At 43.4% G+C, this 19492-nt stretch overlaps 3 protein-coding genes across 5 annotated transcripts; 2 read left to right on the top strand and 1 right to left on the bottom strand.

Annotated features, from left to right (window-relative positions):
- Nucleotides 1-1434: 1434 nt before the first annotated feature.
- Nucleotides 1435-9298, top strand: LOC114844738 (G-protein coupled receptor 55). Of its 3 annotated transcripts, XM_029132323.3 has the most exons (4): nt 1435-1662; nt 2793-2957; nt 6374-7186; nt 7740-9298. In XM_029132323.3, exons 3-4 carry the CDS (start codon nt 6410-6412, stop codon nt 7938-7940), a joined length of 978 nt encoding a protein of 325 aa, XP_028988156.1. In that variant the 5' UTR covers nt 1435-1662; nt 2793-2957; nt 6374-6409; the 3' UTR covers nt 7941-9298. The 3 variants fall into 3 exon arrangements, with proteins under 3 accessions (XP_028988156.1, XP_028988154.1, XP_028988155.1); XM_029132321.3 differs by lacking the exons at nt 1435-1662; nt 2793-2957 and adding an exon at nt 4847-5524; XM_029132322.3 differs by lacking the exons at nt 1435-1662; nt 2793-2957 and adding an exon at nt 5531-6078.
- Nucleotides 9299-9781: 483 nt separating this feature from the next.
- On the bottom strand, nt 9782-15048 carry itm2cb (integral membrane protein 2Cb). Its single transcript, XM_029132329.3, has 6 exons — nt 14468-15048; nt 12346-12483; nt 12045-12236; nt 11829-11939; nt 11525-11675; nt 9782-10884 (listed from the first exon to the last, which is right to left on the bottom strand). Exons 1-6 carry the CDS (start codon nt 14552-14554, stop codon nt 10793-10795), a joined length of 771 nt encoding a protein of 256 aa, XP_028988162.1. The 5' UTR covers nt 14555-15048; the 3' UTR covers nt 9782-10792.
- Nucleotides 15049-15230: 182 nt separating this feature from the next.
- On the top strand, nt 15231-17744 carry LOC114844745 (transcription cofactor HES-6). Its single transcript, XM_029132333.3, has 4 exons — nt 15231-16418; nt 16513-16599; nt 16704-16791; nt 17075-17744. The coding sequence occupies exons 1-4, from the start codon at nt 16359-16361 to the stop codon at nt 17473-17475; spliced, it is 636 nt and encodes a 211-aa protein (XP_028988166.1). The 5' UTR covers nt 15231-16358; the 3' UTR covers nt 17476-17744.
- Nucleotides 17745-19492: the final 1748 nt, after the last annotated feature.

The raw sequence follows: 19492 nt of genomic DNA, 5'->3' as shown, positions 1-19492 counted from the left end.
CACAGCTGCCCACCTTTCTGCCCTCTCTCCCTCCTCTTCTCCTGCTCCTCTGCCGGGGCCGCTCATTCCGCGCCGCTGCTTGAGGAGCTTCGGGGCACGCTCATCCTTCACACCGACCATGCTTTGCAGCAGCCGTATCTGCAGAGTCCTCCCCCTGGTGCTGCTAGGCCTCTTGGTAGCCTTTGTACACACAGGTAAAGCAACTGTTCAGTCTCATATTTGCCTATGTTTCATCTTTGGTTGATTTATATTCTTTATGTTCATATTAACTGATTGAAAGCAAACACAGCTTTTAATTGTGTCATAAACCCACTACTCAACGTTGTTCTAATGAATGCATATCACTGCTTTATCTCTGTGCGGGCATATAGGCAGTTCTGACCTTTTTGTAGCTATCAGATCTGAGTGCGTACGTGTCGGTTCTCAGCCTCTCGCGCTCCATGCCAGTGTGGCGAGTCTGCAGCCTGATGTAAATGATGCACTTGTTGAAAGCGCCAGAGGTGCGAAAGGCTTTTTTTTTTCTTTTGACACGTGGGTTGACGCGCTCGCTTTCATTATGCCTGATTTTCATATGAAACCGAAAAAGTCGCTGCCCACTGACGAGCCGGGCTGAACTGATTCTGTGTAGTGTAGGTGACATACTGTATGGTTAAAGGTGCCGCGTTTCCCCTGAAGCGTGTGAATTTTGCTGGTAACACTCGGTGGTTGATGGTACATGGACTTAAATAGGTTGAGGGTTTGTGTGTTTCTCTGGACACATTCCAACATCACTGCTCATTCTGTTACTCACTACGTTTGTGTTTCTCAGTTCTTCTTTTCCTCCCGTCTCTCGAGTGAACAGTAGAGCAACTGTCGGGCCCGGGGGTCGCAGCCGAGGGCAGCGGGGTTTGGGTGGAGCGTCTTCCCTTTTCTGTGAAGAAGAAGAGCATGGCTTTGAACTGCCACCTTTTAAGTAGGACACACAACCTCCTGTGACCCAATAACCAGCACTGAGGCACCGAGACTCTCCCTCACTTCTCTAAATACGCCTTCGAACCTGTTTATTTGACACTGGAGCTTGCTTTAATAATTCTATGGGTAAGCGCTAGTGGAGATTTATAAGCAAATGAACTGAAATACAGCTGTGTGTGTTTCCATTTGCAGTGGATGACGTCGTTGCTGTATTAGTTCTTCATTAATGTGACCGGTCTTCACCACAGCTCAGCCCTGTGACTGAAGCAGCGTGACATCCAGTCCGTCGGCTGACTCAGCGCGGGAAGCAAACCAGCGCCCCTCGTATGAGGCATTAGACAAAGTGCTTCTCCACGATGACTATTAGGAGTCTTATTCAGCACTAATTCTGTGGCTGAGGCATAAAAACCGAAACCCCGTAAAACGCAAAAAAGAAAAAAAATAACTCGCGTCATCTGTTAAATATTTTACTGCGGGGGGGGGGAAGGAGCCAGCACCTGTGGAAGTTAAAGCGGGTGAAGCGAGGACGCAGACGCCGCTGATGTCACGTTTGGGCGGCAGGAGGTTGCTCTTCACACACGCCTGTCTGCCGGCCGTGTCATCTCTCTGGCCGATGTGAAACCCTCAGCGCAGAGCTACAAACAAACGGCCTGGTGTGTGTTGCTACCTGGACTTAAGAGAGAAGAATTCCTGCCCGACATCTGGGGTCGTGTGAGTCAGGAAAACTACCGCATCACAGATGGTAGTTGCTAGTTTTATTTAATTTGTATCTTAATATTCACTATGGAACATGAATTAATAATAATAATGAAACAACATCTAGCTTGTTAGCATTAGGTGAGTAATAGCTGATGCAGTGGACACAGGGAGACTTTATTTGTGTCAGTTCCCTCAACCACAAAACAGCTTAAACAAACCACTTATAGAAGCAAACATTATTTAATTATTCATATTTTCACCCTTCTTTTTACATGAGCCGTTCACACACAGGTCTGTTTGACGTGCGGCACCCAGACGCTGCTGCTGCTGCTGCTTTGGGCCTCACAGGCTGCCTTTTGTGCACCGGGCTGAAGGCCTCATTGATGGCTCCAGACCTCCAGGCCTCCAGCCAGCGGCAGGACAGGAAGCTCCACGCGCCTCAGAGTCAACACAGGCAGATAACGCACGCGCCGCACCGCGCCCTCTGTGACTTTGATTATGAGCAAGATAACGAGAGAAGCGAAAGCGGAGGCTACAAAGTCAATAAGACGCGGTACATGAGCTCAGCGTAAATATGTTTGGATTCAGGTTTTCGGGGGTGACCTGCGGAACACGCGGCCCAGTCAGCCTGTGAATGGGTGGGCTTGTGACGAGGAGCTTGTTTCTAGGGGGGGATGAAGGTGAAAATCTGTGCATCTGCTCGGACACGCGCTCGCTCCTCTGGCTGCTGTAGACGTGAGAAAGGTCTCAGGGTGACTTCATGCTCGGGCGGGAGAAAATGTCAGACAGCGAAATCTGGAGAGGGGAAAAAAGGGCTGGCAGCTAATTGGCAGCGAGATCAAAGCGCCGAGAGTCACAGAGGTTGAGCTTCATGCACAGGTCAGAGAGAAGCCTCTGAACGCCGGCACCGGACCATCTGCCTGCGACCGTTACGTCCAACGGCCCAATGTTGGTCTCCTACAAAGACCGGTCTATGCTCAGACTGAGCCGTTGAAGCGAGACAAGGCAGAGGCTGTTGCAGACGTTCCAGTCTGAGCTACGTGTGTGTTTGCGTCCCCGAAACCCCCCCGACACGGTCGTTAGCAGCTGTAGCGTCAGTCAGACGAGGCCGCTGAACCGAGCCCGTGTGTTCTGTCCTGCAGACACGGTGCTGGGCCATGGCTCCGCGGGCAGGGACCACCAGGACCCCATGTCCGGAGAAGCGCCCAGCGACGTCAGCACCCGGAGCCCGTTCCCCGTGACGGAGCAGTTCTTCACCGCTCACTACGACTACGCCACGCACCCGGCGGACATGGACGCCGAGGAGGGTAAGCGGAGTTTACAGTTGTCCTGCTGCGGTTTGTGTGAGCGCCGTATTAACACCACCTGTGTGTGTGTGTGTGTGTGTGTGTGTGTGTGTCTGCAGGGGCCCTGGGGCCGGGGGCCATCACCGCCATCGTCATAGCTGTCTTCCTGGGAGCATCCGTCCTCCTCGCCCTCATCGTCATCACACTCAGGAAGTTTACCGCTTCCTAGAGCGTCTGCGTCCCGTGTGTGTGTGTGTGTGTGTGTGTGTGTGTGTGTGTGTGTGTGTGTGTGTGTGTGTGTCTCAGTGCTCTCATCTCTTAAAGGTGATTCGTGCCTTTTGCTTCGCTTGTCCTTTAGCTCGGCTTCTGACGCCTGTGGCAGGTTTCTTGGCTCTTTGACACCTCAGTCCCATAAACACACTCATGTTGAATAATGTTAGAAACTGGCTGGTTCTTCCAGTGGAAATCAAAGCGTGTCACAGTGTTTGATCGAGGGCTTTTAACGTCTCCTGGTCTCAAATGCTCTTTAAGTGTTTGTGCTTAGTCTGTGTCTTCCTCTTTCCTCTCAAGCCTTGTTCCTTGGTGTCACCCATGTACCCGATTTTATGTTTGTGTTGCACCATTCACAAACATTTGCAGAGTTTAAATAAGACTGAAAACAGTTTAATGAGGCGTCAGTGAAAGTAAACAAGTCCGCTGAGTTGTTAGTTTTGCCTGCGGAGCAAATAGAAATCTGGAGTGTGGTGGATGAAAGTATGCGAGGACTCAAGTGACTGTTTGTGTTTTTGTTGCTTTATTCGTAGTGGCATAATTATTCTAAAAATATATATATGTCTGTTTTGTGTTCTCCCATACAGCTGGACGTTGTCATGGTGATATCACTTCCAAATATTTAGTTTTATTGTGTAATATAACTTGAATAAATCACGTGCAAAGTCTGTGACTGATGCGCAGAGGTTGTGTCTTTTTCAAACACATGACCACGCAGTCAACATGGGGAACAGAATTTACAATATAACCAGACATACATTCTTTTATGTCTGCACGTATTAGTATATGTATAAAAGAAAACTATTTTTAATTAGTATTAAACAGAAAAACATTCTGATGACAGCAAAACTTGTTCAGTTTGTTATACTAATAATTTATGTAACCTGATTACATATATAATAATATATATATAATCTTTATATTATATATTGATATATTAACAGGTTTTCTGTATATGACGCCTTTAGTCAAACTTTTTCATAACAGTAGGTGGCAGTGTGGCCAGTTTGATTTGCACTTACACATATTAAGCACAGTTTGTTGTCCAGGTGACAAACTGCACAATAAAACTTAACTCCAACTTCAAACCTCTGGCCTTTTTATGCCAGTGGGGCAAAAACATCTCATACTCTAAATAGAGTAAAGTCATCTCAGCGCCTGAAACCAGGAAATCCTCAGATATAATCACAGCCCAAATCTGCTTCTGCAGATTCTCACAGACTTGAAAGGATGAAGTGTTTTCAGTTTTTATAAAATCACAGGAAGGAAGATTTGCACAGACACACTCAGACTAATACCAGTACCAGTGTAGAAATCACAATATTGGTGGCATGAGACGAGATTAGTCATCAGTGCCAGACTGGTATTTTGATCAAATGCCTGTTAAAGGTACGTGGGAATATAAAGACTATATATATAGTCTTTATATTCCCACGTACCTTTTTGTGTGTGTATATATATATATATATATATATATATATATATATATATATATATATATATATATATATATATATATATATATATATATATATAATAAGACATGTATCATGATACATATGGAGGTGATAAATATTTTCTTAGGCATCCGTCATTAGCACTGACAATTCATAAGGAATAGTGAGGTTTTAACTTTACGTCTTTAAACGTGATGCAATGGAAATTCCAGTTAGAGGAACATGAAAACTCATGAGAATTATTAGTCAGAACTGCAGTATATTTCCCTTATTTGTTTTGGTACTGTCCACTAGGTTTGTGTTTGTTATGTTTGGCTTCTGTCTGTGCGGCCTTTCAGCCATTTCTTCTTTTCTCATGTTAGCGTTATGGTGCTGTTCTGTGTCGGTTCACCACTTGTGACGTTAAGCATTTCTACTTAAAGGTCAGCTGAGTTCTTCAAAGTATGCAGTAAAAATACATTAAAGTCAGCGATACAATGATATTTGAATGCTGTAACACAAGAAAGCAGCAAATCATCGCATTTCGGTATTTATCCAATAATTACTTTAACTTTATAACTTACACTTAAATACATTCATCATTCGAAACAGAACCCTTCATCACATTTGTTCTATATTTAAAGGACAGTGTTGCACTGTGCAGGTCAAAGTGTACAAGCGCAACAAGGTGTAAAGGTACGTGAGTCTGGGTGAGTTCACCTCTGCGTAGAAATGAAGCGGCTAGAATGCATTTGTGTGTGGCATGACTCAGGAAGTGGTGATGAAACAACAAAGGTAGAGAAAGCAGAAGTGTGTCTGGCAGAATGCAGACAGTGTGCCAGGCTCAGCGAGCACTCCACTTAAGAGGCGTTCGTTCGCGAGGTAAGGACGCGGCTGCGTTTTCCACTCTTCAGCTTATATTGTCTAGACTGCGTTAGATCTGACTGAAGTGTTGCTGCTGAAAGCTGCGTCAAACCAAAGGCTTCTTGCATCGACACATAACAGTAACGGGTTCTAACAGTAAATACTGGAATCGAAAGCTATAAATGAGAAAAGTTGAAAAAAAAATAGACATGGGGATTTAAACATAAAGGGCCTTGATCATGACCAGTGTATACACAGCACCACTGTATATGCACAATGTATTTATAGCCTGCGTGTCTGCCACCAAACGCTAACCCTCCGTCACCATTTCTGATCTAGATTATGGCCACTGATTTCAGCAGTAGTCTGAATTTTTGACATTTGCCTCAAGTGAAATATAAACGTTAGTCCGGACTCTTTGTGCTGAACCGCTATTAAGGTTCTGGTGGGCCTGTGAATCAGTATAATTGAAGGCAGGTGCGGGAAAAGGCCGCACAGGCGAGTACAAGCAGAAAGTGAAAATGCAGCTGGACCCCGTGTGTCTGATCTGACCATGTCCCACCATTTCCCAGGTAATTTCCACTTACGTTAGGACCGAATACATAGAAATTGATCTCAGTTTGTCCACGTTTTGATTACTTGCAATTTCAGTGCTCGTTAAAAATGCAAAAGCATTTGACTAGAGTCATAATAATAATAATCATAATATGTTGTTACATTGCGCCAGAGGTAGAAAAAAAAAAGGTTCTCAGCTCCTGTTTCTCCACAACTGAGAGTTTTCAAGTGACTCAGTGCAAGAATGAATGGTACATGTTTGTCTTTGTGGTAACAAAGATGACTGACAGGAAACGAACCCTGTGTTCACAGGTGTTTTTATGACGTGAACTCGGCTTTGAAACCGTGATGGAGCCCTCGACTTCCCATCAAATCCACGCGCTTTCCCACAACGGCACCGCGGCCAACTGCTCCTTCCAGGAGGTGGACCGCCTGATGCAGTACCTGGAGCTGGCCATCTACCTCCCCATATTCCTCGCGGGCCTGATCCTCAACATCGTCGCGCTGCTGGTGTTCTGCGTCTTCCTGCGCAAATGGACCGAGTCCACCATCTACATGACCAACCTGGCGCTGATGGACCTGCTCCTGCTCTCCCTGCTCCCCTTCAAGATGCACGCCACCAACCACCTGTGGCCCGCCGAGCTCCAGAACCTCTGCACCGTTTTGGAGAGCCTGTATTTTGTCGGCATTTACGGCAGCATCTACGTCATCATGTTTATAGCCGTGGACCGGTGGGTGGCGATCTGTCACCCCTTCCGGGCCAAGCTGCTGCGTTCGCCCAGAGCGGCCATGGGGATCTGCTTGGGGGTGTGGGTGCTGGTTCTGGCGGTGATATGCTCCACCATCTACTACTTCCGGAGGGGCGGGCAGACGGAGTTCCACTGCTTCCACGAGTTCTCCTCCAAAGGCTGGAAGCCTGTGGTGATCGTCCCTCTGCAGGTGTTCGGGTTCCTGCTGCCCGCCGCGGTGCTGGTTTACTGCTCGGCCAACACCATCTGGGCGCTCCAGCAGTCGGCTCAGCGCAGCTCCCAGAGCCGGGCGTGCGTGAAGATCATCTACAGCAGCTTGTGCGCCTTCCTGCTGCCGTTCACCCCGAGCCACCTGGCGATCTTCCTGCAGTTCCTGGTGAGACAATGTTAGGATTCATATAAACTCCCACCTCCAGAATTATAATGAAAGATCAGATTATGTTTAAATCTTAATTTGACAGGTTGCTGTTAGAGCTGAGTAGTGCTTTAAATTTGAATACTACTCAAACAAGATACTTTTACTTTCATTTTATAGTATTTATTTTTTTGCCTTTTTTCAAACCGATGATCCTTTTTATCTTATAGGTTTTTGATGTAGAATGAATTCAGCTCATAAATTAGGAGGTGACTTTAATGTTTATCTTTATACAACAAAAACTAATACAATAAAACTAAACTTAAAAGCAAACAGCTTAACAACAGGATAACTCAATATACATATGCGGCTACAATCTTTATTGAATTTGTTTTGGATCTCATTTCGTGACAGTTAAACACAGTCTGATAAATATAACCGCATATTAGAGCAGATGTGCAGTGACACGTTTGCAGTGTTCACACTTTGCGTTACCGCTGATGTTATCTCAAGTCTGTTTTTGTCACACATAGACGGTCAACACGTGCCCCTCTGTCTCCCGCGTCTCCTCCAGGTCCACCAGGGAGTGATCCAGGACTGCAGCAGTAAGGCCAGCATCAGCCTGTTCATACAGACGGCCTTGTGTTTGTCCAACATCACCTGCTGCCTGGACGCCCTGTGCTACTACTTCATCGCCCGCGAGACCCGGAGCACCACGCACGCGTTCAGGAGGTCCATACAGAGAAGGGCCACCTTCAGCACCTCAGAGGTCTGAGCACGGGACAAAGGCTGTTTAGGTTAAAATAGCATTTTCCCTCAAAGGGCCGCCGGCATTATGTATAAGACCTGGCCTCTATTTGAGAAGCCTTGTTTAAGTAGTTCAAGGACGAGTGTGGCATGGAGGCAAAGAAGGAGGTCAGGGTGTAAGGTCAATTAGGCTGAGCCCAGATGTTCAGTGAGAGAAGTGGTCTTACACCTATAAGAGCAAACACTCACAACCAGCGCAACGTTCTAGACCTACTGACCAGTCAAACTGGTGAGAGGCTGTGAGGAAGGATTCGCTCCCAGGCAGGAAGCAGAGCTAACGCACGGTACGTAAATGGACCTTTTGCCCTTTTCTTTACTTTTGTACAGATACAGTTCATGTGAAATAAGTATGTTCTCAGGTTGTATTAATATGCCATCGCTCATGTAGAAAACAGAAATCATCATTATTTGAGCACAAGAAACAAATAACCAATAACTATTTATTCACATTCTTTTCCATGTTTTCCTAAGATATTTACTATTGATTATATTAATACCTTTTCATGTAATAAATTACAAAAAGTAATATAATTACTGTCCTGGTAAAAAGTAAAATCTTAATCAAATCTTAATTTTTAGGCAAATTCTGACAGTATCAGAAATACAACGTATTCCCCATACAATTATTTCAGTCACAGCAAATGTAGCGTAATACATTTAATGTAGTTTATGTGTTGTGAAATGTTTTTGTAATGCATTTTTACGAAAGCCAGCTATTCATACAGCTAAAATAACGATCACACGTTCTGAACAGATCACTAATCACTTGGTTTTTTACTGTGAATGAGTCATGAGTCAGTGACTTGCAAACATTATATTGGTAGACACTGATTGGTGTCATTTTCCTACTTAAAGCTAAACATGTTTTGGTCATAAAACATATAAAAACTTTTTTATTTCAGTGTTTTGTTTGATTAGCATAATGCAATAAGGTGTGAATTTATGACAGGTTAACATTAGGAAGCTGTCTGTGCCGGCGAAGCTGGATCGGGATGCGATTTGTGTGAAAGCAGTCGAAACTAAACCACAACAGGAGGCCGCGTACGCAGCTAAGCTGCCCTCGGCTCTGACTTAGCAGCAGAGCCACCTGCTAGTTAGATTTACTGTACATAAAACAGGTTTTATATTATGAAACAATCTGTGAACAATTGTCAGAACTGGCAAACTTTGGTTTACTTGCATTATTTGTATTTTTATATTTACACTAGCTTTTAGTTATTGAAGCTTCATTGTTATTTGTGTGTAACCAATCCCATTGGCAATTTGAATTTCTTTTTGAAGTATTAAAATCTTTTATATTTAATTAAAATTAGTTTGTTTATGAAACCATGGACTTTCTTTAGCAGGTCGGCTGTTTCTTTATTCAAATGTAGTCTGTTGCAAGACACAAGAAAAGCAGAAACATGAAATCAATATTGTTCAAAGAATTACCTTCAAATGGAGGGTAATAAGAATTTTGTTGTATTTGTACAATGTTCTAGAATGTTAAGAAGTTAACAGTAGGATGTGACTCGTGCATTTAAAATATTTTCAATTGAAACAAATTCTTCCTCTTCTAATGAGAAGTTATCTCTAACCACAAGAGGTTCAGTCTTGTGATTAGCCTTAAACAAACAATAGAGCCGCAGTGTTTTGCTGAAAGGCAGCATGACCCAGTGAAACTGAAATAGACCTGTGGAGAAGATGTTTTCCTCAAAGACTATGTAGAGTTGTCACTATGATCTATAAATTATAGGTAAATTATTTGAACCTATAATATAAAAATTTACAATTTGTATAATTTAATAATTATATTAGAAACAAGACAAAAAAGTTTGATCATTTATTCATAAAGCAGCAAGATATTACAAGAAGAATTGACTATACAGCAAAAGAAGGTTGTCGAAACATTGAAATATGAGCACATTATTACAGGTCCCTCAACAGAGACTGGTTTTCCTCCATGTTGAAAAGTAGAAAGAGACCCCACGTTTTAAGTCGGGACAAATCAATATTGTATAGATAATAATGACCCAAAGACAACAGGCAAATCCAAGTGAAGAGGAGGAAGCACAAGACAAAATGAGTGTTCACCTTCGATATCATCTACAGTAAGTGATCTATACTATAAATATTTCATACATCCTTAACACCCAGCATCGCAGACTGCAGACTTTGGTTCCTTCTGTCCATCTAAAGCGCTGCTACTAATTACAGTCTAAAGCCATTAATATCCAAGGAGTAGGAAAGTGTGATACCAAAAAAAAGAGACAAACCATAAAGAAATTATCTTTCACAAAACAAGTTTCAGATAAAAATCTATGAATGTAAGAACATGAAATCCAAAAGAAAATTCATTTACATTATATTGCTTAGGAAAAATCAAAGTCATATACACCATTCATCAATGATATAAACCAGCAATGAAATGTTCAAACTACATGAGGTATGTTTTGCCATTTTCAAAACTAAAATAAAATAACAAATATTGACTGCACAGTGCAACGCGACGCACTGAGATACTAAACAACAACGACAAGTATAAGATTAAATCAAGTATTCTGATGATAATGTCAGACTGACCACATCAACAATCTTTGCACAACAAGACAAGCTACAGATATATCCAACCACATGGATAACATAATCCATATATACGGACAGTCTGAATAAAATACATTAAACATTAAAAGAGCATTTCCAACTGACGAAAAAAACAAACATTCAAAGTGAAACTGGACAAATACTTGCTCTTAAAGTGCAGTTAAAAGCCTAAAGAATTCAAGAGGTATGGTTTGAAATTGGCTTCAGTGTTGGATGGCTGTGATTTCCGCCTCAGATTTAGACCCTGTCACAAATGACAGTGTTAACCACAAAAGTGTTCTCGAAGTGACGGATGCTGTGGCACTTCTTTGTCTCACGCCTCTCAATACCTGGAAGAGGAAAACAAAAATGCACTCAGAAAATCTGTTCAATACCGAAAGCGGAGATTTGCTGTGTTTCTATAACTGCTGCTAGCATGCATCATCCTCTGTGAATCAGCAGTATAATCTGGTCATATCAGACCCATATATGAGCTTGGGGGGAAGTTTGTTGCATCATCACAAAAGCCCTAACGCCAATCAAAGGCGGCAACGAAGGAGAGATCACTCATGTGCATCACTACCACCTCCACTGAGTGTGGATGTGTCCACGGCACTACGTGACTCACACAGCAGGAAGTTCCCGGCTGTGCCCACACACACAGACACACACTCACACATACGAATGCAGTGTTCTCATTAGGAAGCCCGTATTTGGTGCTGCTCGTATTTGCTTTTTGCCCGGTCATTCATTCTTGGACTGCTCCTACACTCCGATCACCTGATTGGCTTTGACTCAGTGGAGGAATCATTTTATTCTAGGGTACAGAGGCATCCCAGCAACCCAGCACATATCACATGACTCAACACCCCACAAGTGTTGGTGAGAAAGAGGGTGAGAATTTAGCGGAAGTCAACCAGCAGTCATCCACAAATTACTTTGCATTTCCCCCTTGCCTGACAAAACTGAGAAAACCAACTGTGTACTCACGTCTGTGCTGGTTGCGGCGCCTCAGGCGGTAGGTTTCTTTGCCGTAGCAGAGTCTGTGGATGAATGGGCCCAGCTGCCTCATGTTCCTCACCCTCCCTGTCACCACCATCTCCTCCTGGACGATGTAAGTCTGAGGAAGGTACGTCCCTCTCTGTGGCAAACGAACACACATGAATCACTCAGTGGCGTGTGGGAGGCACACTGCAGACAGAATGATGGGAACACGCTGTCCTCCGCTCACTCAGGCACCCATTTATCTCCAACAATGCAGCTTCAAATGCAAGTGAGTGAATGAGTGGCTCACCTTGACGTTGACAAGCAGCTCCCACAGGCTACGTGGAGGCATCACCGAGGTTGTGTTTAACTCTGTGATGTAGCATTTGTCCAGTGCAAGGTCATGATACGCTGTGAGGCCCTGGAAAAGAAAGGCGGAAATGCTAAAGCTCAAGTCATAAGTAAACACCTTCACTGGTTTCATCTAAGTGCATTTTCCTGTGAGCTTGGGGACGTTTCAACCTACCCTCTGAAAGTCATGCACAATATCAGCAGGGTCGCTTCCACCAAAGTGTGGCACAGGCACGCTGATCTGTTCGTAGTTGTCTTCAAGGTAGATGCCGACATTCTCCTCGAGCTCCTGCCGCCCCCTCAGAGGAGCGTACACCGAGTCTTCAAAGATTACCCTGCAGTGGAACAAGCTGTCTTCTGGAATCTGCTGTAGGACGCGACAAAGCTCCGTTAGTGCGGCACTTTGGGTCGCACGGAAGGATTTTTACACTCTGAACTGGAGCCAAAATAAATAGAGGAAAGTGGAGGGAACTGACCTGAGGTATGAAGTAGTAGCGATAAATGTAGATAGAGGCCAGAACCAATCCTGACATAAAGACCACCAGCCCAAAGGTGAGGCAGCACAAACCAGTTGGAAAAGGCTTTTTGGTCCTGACAGGAAGAACCACCTGGCCCTAAAACGAGAAACAGTTGGGTTAAAAACAAGTTAAAAGATCTTTGTTTTCACATCTGGTACAGACCCAAAGTTTTCAGATATGTTCAAAATGATGCATGTGATGTAATGGAGTACTTGAGATAGGAAGGTGATGTTTTAAATTATTGTGAATAAGTAAAAAGTACTATTTTGTCTTATTATAACTCTAAAGTTACTAAAATTGGCAATACGGCACACTTAAATTGAAATAAATTGAATTCAGTCCTATGATAGTTTATCTGCAGATAAAAGGTCCTCTTTTTTGTACAAAGCCCAAATTGTAAGAGTTAATTTTTAACAATAATTGGTTGCCAAGCCATTAGTCTGAGGAGGATATCTGGTAGACGTAGGACGGACAGGAATGAGGCATGCCAGATGCCCACCCACAGTCTCTCAGTCAAACTGCTGCCTCTCCCTACTACTGTTGCTATGGAGAGTGGAAGCAGGGAGAACAGATTATGCCAGGCTCTGACGAAGACGCTGGCACGTGGCCGTCTGGGTCTATTCTTAGAGGCCTACTTCCACACTCCATATTTGCTGTTCGTTCTCCAGCATCCTTAGCGGGAGCCAAACTGAGAAGAGATGCGTGGAGCAGGAGTCCCTCGGCAGAGGCTGACACATTAATAGATCTACACACATTGGCTCTGACGCTAGTCTACTGTGCAGCCAATCAGATTCCACACAGCTTTTGAAATCGTGTGTCTTGCCGCTGTTGACGTAACAAAAGTTAAAGAATATCTTTGCAGAAGTGATGGATGCGTCATCAAGACGTATTCATAGCAAACAATGGGGGGTAAAGGCTTAAACAGGCATACAGCTATTACGTACCAAATATCTAATTATGTTTAACTCCTGGGAAGTAAGCCCAGAATCTGGATGCTTTACGATAAGCCTAAGTTGAACAATTAAGTCAGATGTAATTTATTCAACTCGGATAACAAGATGAGGCTAATTTAAAGCTTGAATCAATAAAGTCGTTTAAATGCACAATCAGCATATCTTCAGCACGGTTGCAATCTGGTGAAGATTGCTGCAACGCTCTTATCCCTGTTTAAGCCACGCGCAAACTATATGGACGTTGGTGCCTGATAAGAACCTGGAACCTGCCATCAGTTGCCACTGAAATACAATTATTCAGATCCTCTTTAGAACCACTTAGTCCAATTAGGTCAAACCTCCTTCGTCTGTCCTCTAATTCCTAATCAAGGGATATTTTATGACCTAAGAGTAATGTACACTGAGTTTTAGTTCCAGATTTCCAAAGAATGAAACGCTAATTTTCTACCATACTGCTTAATTACAAGACCTGTAATTTTGATTTACAAATCCTACATACTCATGGCCTGCCAACCACCCTCGATAGGCTAGACATGCTATAGCAACCTTTGGCGCATAATCATCCGTTTCTTTATTTCATCAAGAACAAAACTGGTGTCATTCGCACGCAAATGCACAAATGTTTGTGTGAAACCAACATTTCAGGAGAACCTTCAGCTTTTTAGCGTCATGTTCTGGTGAAGGCAGACGCAAACAAAAACACAGCTACGTTCAGAGGACCGCTGACTGCAGTGTGTCCTCGCGCTGGCAAGACAAGGTGACGTAATGTCAACATCCCCAGGCTGGGAGCTTGTGCACTGTGGGTCTATTGCCTCATTAAAATTACAGTATAAAATGATATCTGGCAGAAATGTTGTCTAACAGAAGCGCAAAAACGAGATACCTTTCAGAGTATGGTATATTGTGCAATAATTAGGAGCATAAACGCGATGCATCATATAAAAGCATCAACTTGCTTGGGTTTCTCTACATTTTTGCAAACATGTAAATGTGACACTTGCATAAAATTGAGTTTTGACAAATGATATTTATTTGGTTTCGTTATAGCCTGTGAAAATGTATATAATACAAATACTGGGACAATACTAGGACATAAATCAAAATATACAGAAAGTATGCAAACTCACGTGAGCCTGAGGTATCGTGATCTTGTCTCCATCGCTCTCTTTTTCGGGCTTCTGCGCCGAAACTGTCTGGAAAGTGATCTTCACCATGTTTGATCAGTGTATAATTGCTTTGGGTCGATTCTGATTCAGTGCGCTGGATTCACTCATCGAGCCGGGAACATTTTATAGCGGCGAATCCGTCTCGCCCCCAAGAATCGATGACGTCAGAGAAGCGTCTTCTCTGACGAACAACTACTGTGTGGGTCTGAGGGAAAAGCCGCCTCGCCGTTGTCAAAATAAGACTACAAGTCTGAATAAAATGTTTAGACTGTACCTTAAACACGTGATATTTGCATCTTTTCGATTACCACACACATATTACAACGTTTAAAGTCGTTGAAGGAGTTTAAATAATGATTCTTAATTCATTTATGCTAAAGTTGTGATGTACAACGCCCTTATTGTGAAGGCCAGTGCCAGATATGGTAGTGCTTTCCGTGTTTTATTTAAAGCTACATATCCTTGTCTCGACCATGTTCCCAACACTATTATCCGGAAATGCAGGGATGTTGCAAATTACCACCAAGCTACCAGACTACAATAGAACTGGGAGTGGGTCACTACTATTCCTGAGCATTAAAATAACCATGGATAATGTTTACTTATGTGTCACCATATGCACTATTAATAGTGTACTGTAAACTTTGTGTGCTGTTGTTTGAGTAAAAGCATGCAAGTAGTCACTGAAGAAAACTACACATTTTTAAAACTACTCCCTACGTATTGTTACACAGTAACAATCCTACATGTCAACATGTATTACTGCAAATCTCCATTTGAAAAAATGCTAATTCCACAACACATGTTAATGGTCAAACACCTCATCACCATCTGTGAATACTCATTACATTGTGTCAAAATGCTTCACTCCTCATGTAAGGCACATAACTGTGTTCAATTTGGACAATGTTGAAGTAATCGAATTCTTTTAATTGAAATTGATTTCACATTAAAACAATATTAACACTCTTAAAAAGAATGACTGACAAATGGCACTATGTATGTAATTTAAACCATGAAATACACAAATAACCATCACTACAGTAATCCTATCAGCACTTACTGCTGCCAGTCCATTCCTGGAGGCTAGGCTCACTTTTGAGGTGAGATTCATATACCTGTTAAATGGCTCATATTATCCAGTTCATGTTAGGCTTTCTTACTGAGAGACCAAAGCATTACGTGTTATTTAATAGAATGTAAAACCTTTTGTATTTGCTGAAGTACTGGCCTATTCCACACAGGCTGACTGATGACTCACAATCAACCATTGAATAGGCCTTTCTGACTAATGATGCAATGTGTCAATAGGGGCTATATGGTTGTAAGCACTTTGAGGGCAACCCTGTAGCAATCAGTGAGCAACTGTCTGTGCATGATTTTTGTTGCTAAGTACATTCATTTTGCAAAAGGTAGGGTAAGATAAATTATAATCAATGTGGACTTAGACTATTTGTTCTAATTATTAAGTTAATGTGCATGTGTATTTATATATTATGGGCATCTGTTAAGTATATTTGATAACGATCTGGTTTAGGTTTATCATTGTATGTGTACGTTTAGGTCCGTGGAGCACATGGATAAGACCTCTAACACCACCACTGACGGTTGGCGGGTACGCGCGTCGCGCGCCCCCGCTGCGTCCTGCTCTCCCAGCCACTTTTCCTATTCACATGTAAATGAGCCGTCATATATACCTAGTACACGCCCCCGCGGAGCCGCATTAACGAGACCAGCCGGCCGCCGGGACTGCGCGGCCATCTGTCCCACTGACGAGTTGTAACGGCTCTCTGGGTTGCACGCCAGCCTCCGGTCCAGCGGGCGTCTGGCAGAGCCTGGGTTAAACTCCAACATGGCCCCCATCCGTAAGCACACAGACGGACCGGACGCAGGGATCAGCTCTGACAGAAAGGTAAAGGCCCGCGTGAGCGTTCAGTGTGTGCATCTGTGTTTTAGCTCAGCCGTAACTGATGCCTGATAAACTATGTTGTCCCGTTATGTGACAGATGAGGAAACCTATAGTCGAGAAGCAGAGAAGGGCTCGCATCAATGAAAGTTTACAAGAACTCCGAGTTCTCGTCTCGGACGCAGACGTAAGACAACATGCTACACGTTTAGCCTACCATTGTATGCAAATAAACGCTCCTGTCCTGACTGACGCTAGCTAACCGCTGTTACTCTTTATCACCCTCCGCAGTTAACGTTCCAGTCGAAGGTGGAGAACGCCGAAGTGCTGGAGATGACAGTCAAACGAGTGGAGAGCATCCTGCAGAACCGAAATCAAGGTAAACCACATGTATCTATGCTTTTAGGCAAGTTTAACTTCTCACCAAAATAAAGTTATCGGCCTTCAGAGTTGATAGTTAAATGGTAAGGTCGTTTCTCCGCCTCGCAATATAGTGCCAATTCAATTATACCAGCTGGCGGATTAATATTCTAATCAGCTATGCGGAGGACACAGGTGCGCGCGCGTGTCCTCCGCCTCGTCTTAGCCAATCAGACTGGAGATCAACGGACGAGCCGTTGACGGCTCCCTTCTAACGGTTGTGCGCTTTTCTGTCCCCGCAGAAGTGGACGCCCTAAACCGCGAGGCCTGCGAGCGCTTTGCCGCCGGATACATCCAGTGCATGCACGACGTGCACACGTTTGTTTCCAGCTGCCCTGGAATAGAGCCGGCTGTGGCGGGCGAGCTGCTCAACCACCTCCTGGAGAGCATGCCTCTGAACGCCGAGGACCGCCTCCAGCTGACGGGGCCGGACTTCCCCGGCGGCGGCGGCGGCGGCGGCAGCACTTGGCCCCCGTCCGAGAGCCCGTACACGTGCCTGGTGTCTCCGGCCTCCTCCACCTCCACGGATGATCTCTGCTCTGACGTGGACGAGACGGATTCTGATCAGAGCCAGGTTTCCTCCTCGGAGGAGGTCGATGGCCAGGATGCGATTTACTCCAAGTTGGTTTGGAGGCCATGGTAAATAGTTCTTAAGAAGAAGTAGAGGGATTAATTTTAAAAACTAATGACATTGAAGATGCTCCTGGCTCTACTTGGGCCTTTTAGTGAATGGGGAAAACATGTAAATATTTACTTGTTGAATATGACTAGACTGCATAGCTGTCCCTCTAGAGATGCATTCATTGTTTGTGTAAATTATTACTTTTTTTAGGATTGTTTAACTTTGTATTTATGTGCCATACGAATTGAATTGCATGGGTTTACCATTTAATAAATATTTTTTGACAAATACTTATTTTAATTTCTTTGTCCAGCCATGCCTTCGCAGTTCACACAGAGATCCCACAAAACACCCACCTAAGGCTGTTTTAATGATATTAGCTCTTACTCTGCAGTTGTAAACCATTTGTGTGCTCTCTCTCTCTCTCTCTCCCTTTCCAGCCTCTCTTTGCACGTCGTAGGCATTTGTGAGGTGTGAAATGAGTAATCCACTCACTCCTTATATAGGCCTAGATGAGGACTTGACAAATGGGTTTTGTAACTTTTATGTTAGCTTGTAATATAACATGTTCAGTCATGACTGTGGGTTTCTGAAACAGCATTTAGGCGCCTGTATCATACTCAAGCCTTTATTAATGTTCTTTTCCTAAATAGTATGGTGAGTACAACTAAACTACATGTAAAATCTATACACAAATCCTGCAGTAACACAGAAAGTGACAAAATGACAGTGAAAGTGACAAAATGACATCCACTGAAAGCCTGTGTCAGCATCCTCAGACGTGAGTGATTTGTTCCTGGCGAGAATCACACACTACTGTGCCTCTGCACCACCAGCTTCTGAATAAGAAAAGAGGGGAATTCAGAGCGATTCATAGTTAAATGCTGTGTCAGTTCTTACACCAACTAGGCTGTCTATGCTCCCCACTGAGAGAGATAAAAAGAGACACAAGAAAAGACTAATACAATGTCTAGTGTTGGAATATGATGTGCAAGGACTTCTTAGGAACAACTTTAAGGTTCATTTTAAAATTCATTTTATTAATCTAGATGGACTGAAGATGCAGCTTCTCCTCTGTACTGTGGCATTCAGTTTGAATAGATGTGAACTGTCTGAAGTCTATAACTCCCTTAAGTTTTTAGGTAATTTAACTTCTAGTTAAATTTCCAGATGAGGCATCAAGATGTGTTGAGTCTGAGCCAATTTTCAACATTTTGCATTTACCCTTTTCACCCAGTCACCTGTTACCAGTTAACCCACTAATTGTTCCAGAACTGTGCCAGTTGAATATTTTATTTTATAATGTTGTTTATTTGTTTAGCTTGTTAAATTTATTAAACTCTAAATGTCTGCATATCAGTGAAATGTCATTGAGCACTAAACACTTGATGTGCTTTAGTTGGGGTTATAGTGAAATGACAAAGAGCAGATTACAGTTTTATTAAAATTTTAACTTTTTTTTCTAATTTTCTGAGGCAACCTTTGCATATATAAAACACACAATACGAATCATTGGGTATTCGATTAAACTTAAATGTTTGGGGTCCCTACTTCGTTCTTTTTAGTACACAAGTCGTCAAGACACAGTTTAGTTTCTCACCTTGATAGTAGCTATTACTGATTCCAAAATTAGAATATTTTGCTCTGTTTAATAAACACAAAGGAATCGACATTTACAGAAAATCACGCTATCGCCACAGGATGTGTCTCGGGTGATGACCACACAGGATTTGCGGATCTCCAGAAGTGCAAATGATCGCTGCGGGAGGGCTGTTTTCAAGGGTTCGCACCTCGTCCTCGACCTGGAATAAGTATGAAGGTGTGAACGGAGGCGCAGGAAGACGGTCGCTTTGATGAAGTCCGCTGAGCCGCGGACCGTCTGTCTCCAGAGAAGACGCTGAGCGGCTCCGCTTTTGTCTCAGATGGAGGCATTTGCATTGGGAGATTTTCAAAATAAAGGGTTTTGAAGGACCACGAACATTTTTTTAAGTATGTTATGTAACCCAGGTTGAAAGTAATTAAGTTTTGGATTGCAATG

Source organism: Betta splendens, chromosome 17, assembly GCF_900634795.4.
Source record: "Betta splendens chromosome 17, fBetSpl5.4, whole genome shotgun sequence".
Classification (NCBI taxonomy): domain Eukaryota; kingdom Metazoa; phylum Chordata; class Actinopteri; order Anabantiformes; family Osphronemidae; genus Betta; species Betta splendens.
This window is presented reverse-complemented; position numbering and strand designations above follow the sequence as displayed.

Excerpts from the sequence above, each read along its gene's own strand:
- LOC114844738 (XM_029132323.3), top strand. The coding sequence starts at position 6,410 with ATGGAGCCCTCGACTTCCCATCAAATCCACGCGCTTTCCCACAACGGC. Across the intron at positions 7,187-7,739 it reads CGATCTTCCTGCAGTTCCTG|GTCCACCAGGGAGTGATCCA; the intron begins GTGAGACAATGT and ends CGTCTCCTCCAG.
- itm2cb (XM_029132329.3), bottom strand. The coding sequence starts at position 14,554 with ATGGTGAAGATCACTTTCCAGACAGTTTCGGCGCAGAAGCCCGAAAAA. Across the intron at positions 12,484-14,467 it reads TCACGATACCTCAGGCTCAC|GGCCAGGTGGTTCTTCCTGT; the intron begins GTGAGTTTGCAT and ends TTCTCGTTTTAG. Across the intron at positions 11,676-11,828 it reads AGCTGCTTGTCAACGTCAAG|AGAGGGACGTACCTTCCTCA; the intron begins GTGAGCCACTCA and ends CGTTTGCCACAG.
- LOC114844745 (XM_029132333.3), top strand. The coding sequence starts at position 16,359 with ATGGCCCCCATCCGTAAGCACACAGACGGACCGGACGCAGGGATCAGC. Across the intron at positions 16,419-16,512 it reads GGATCAGCTCTGACAGAAAG|ATGAGGAAACCTATAGTCGA; the intron begins GTAAAGGCCCGC and ends GTTATGTGACAG. Across the intron at positions 16,600-16,703 it reads TTCTCGTCTCGGACGCAGAC|TTAACGTTCCAGTCGAAGGT; the intron begins GTAAGACAACAT and ends CACCCTCCGCAG.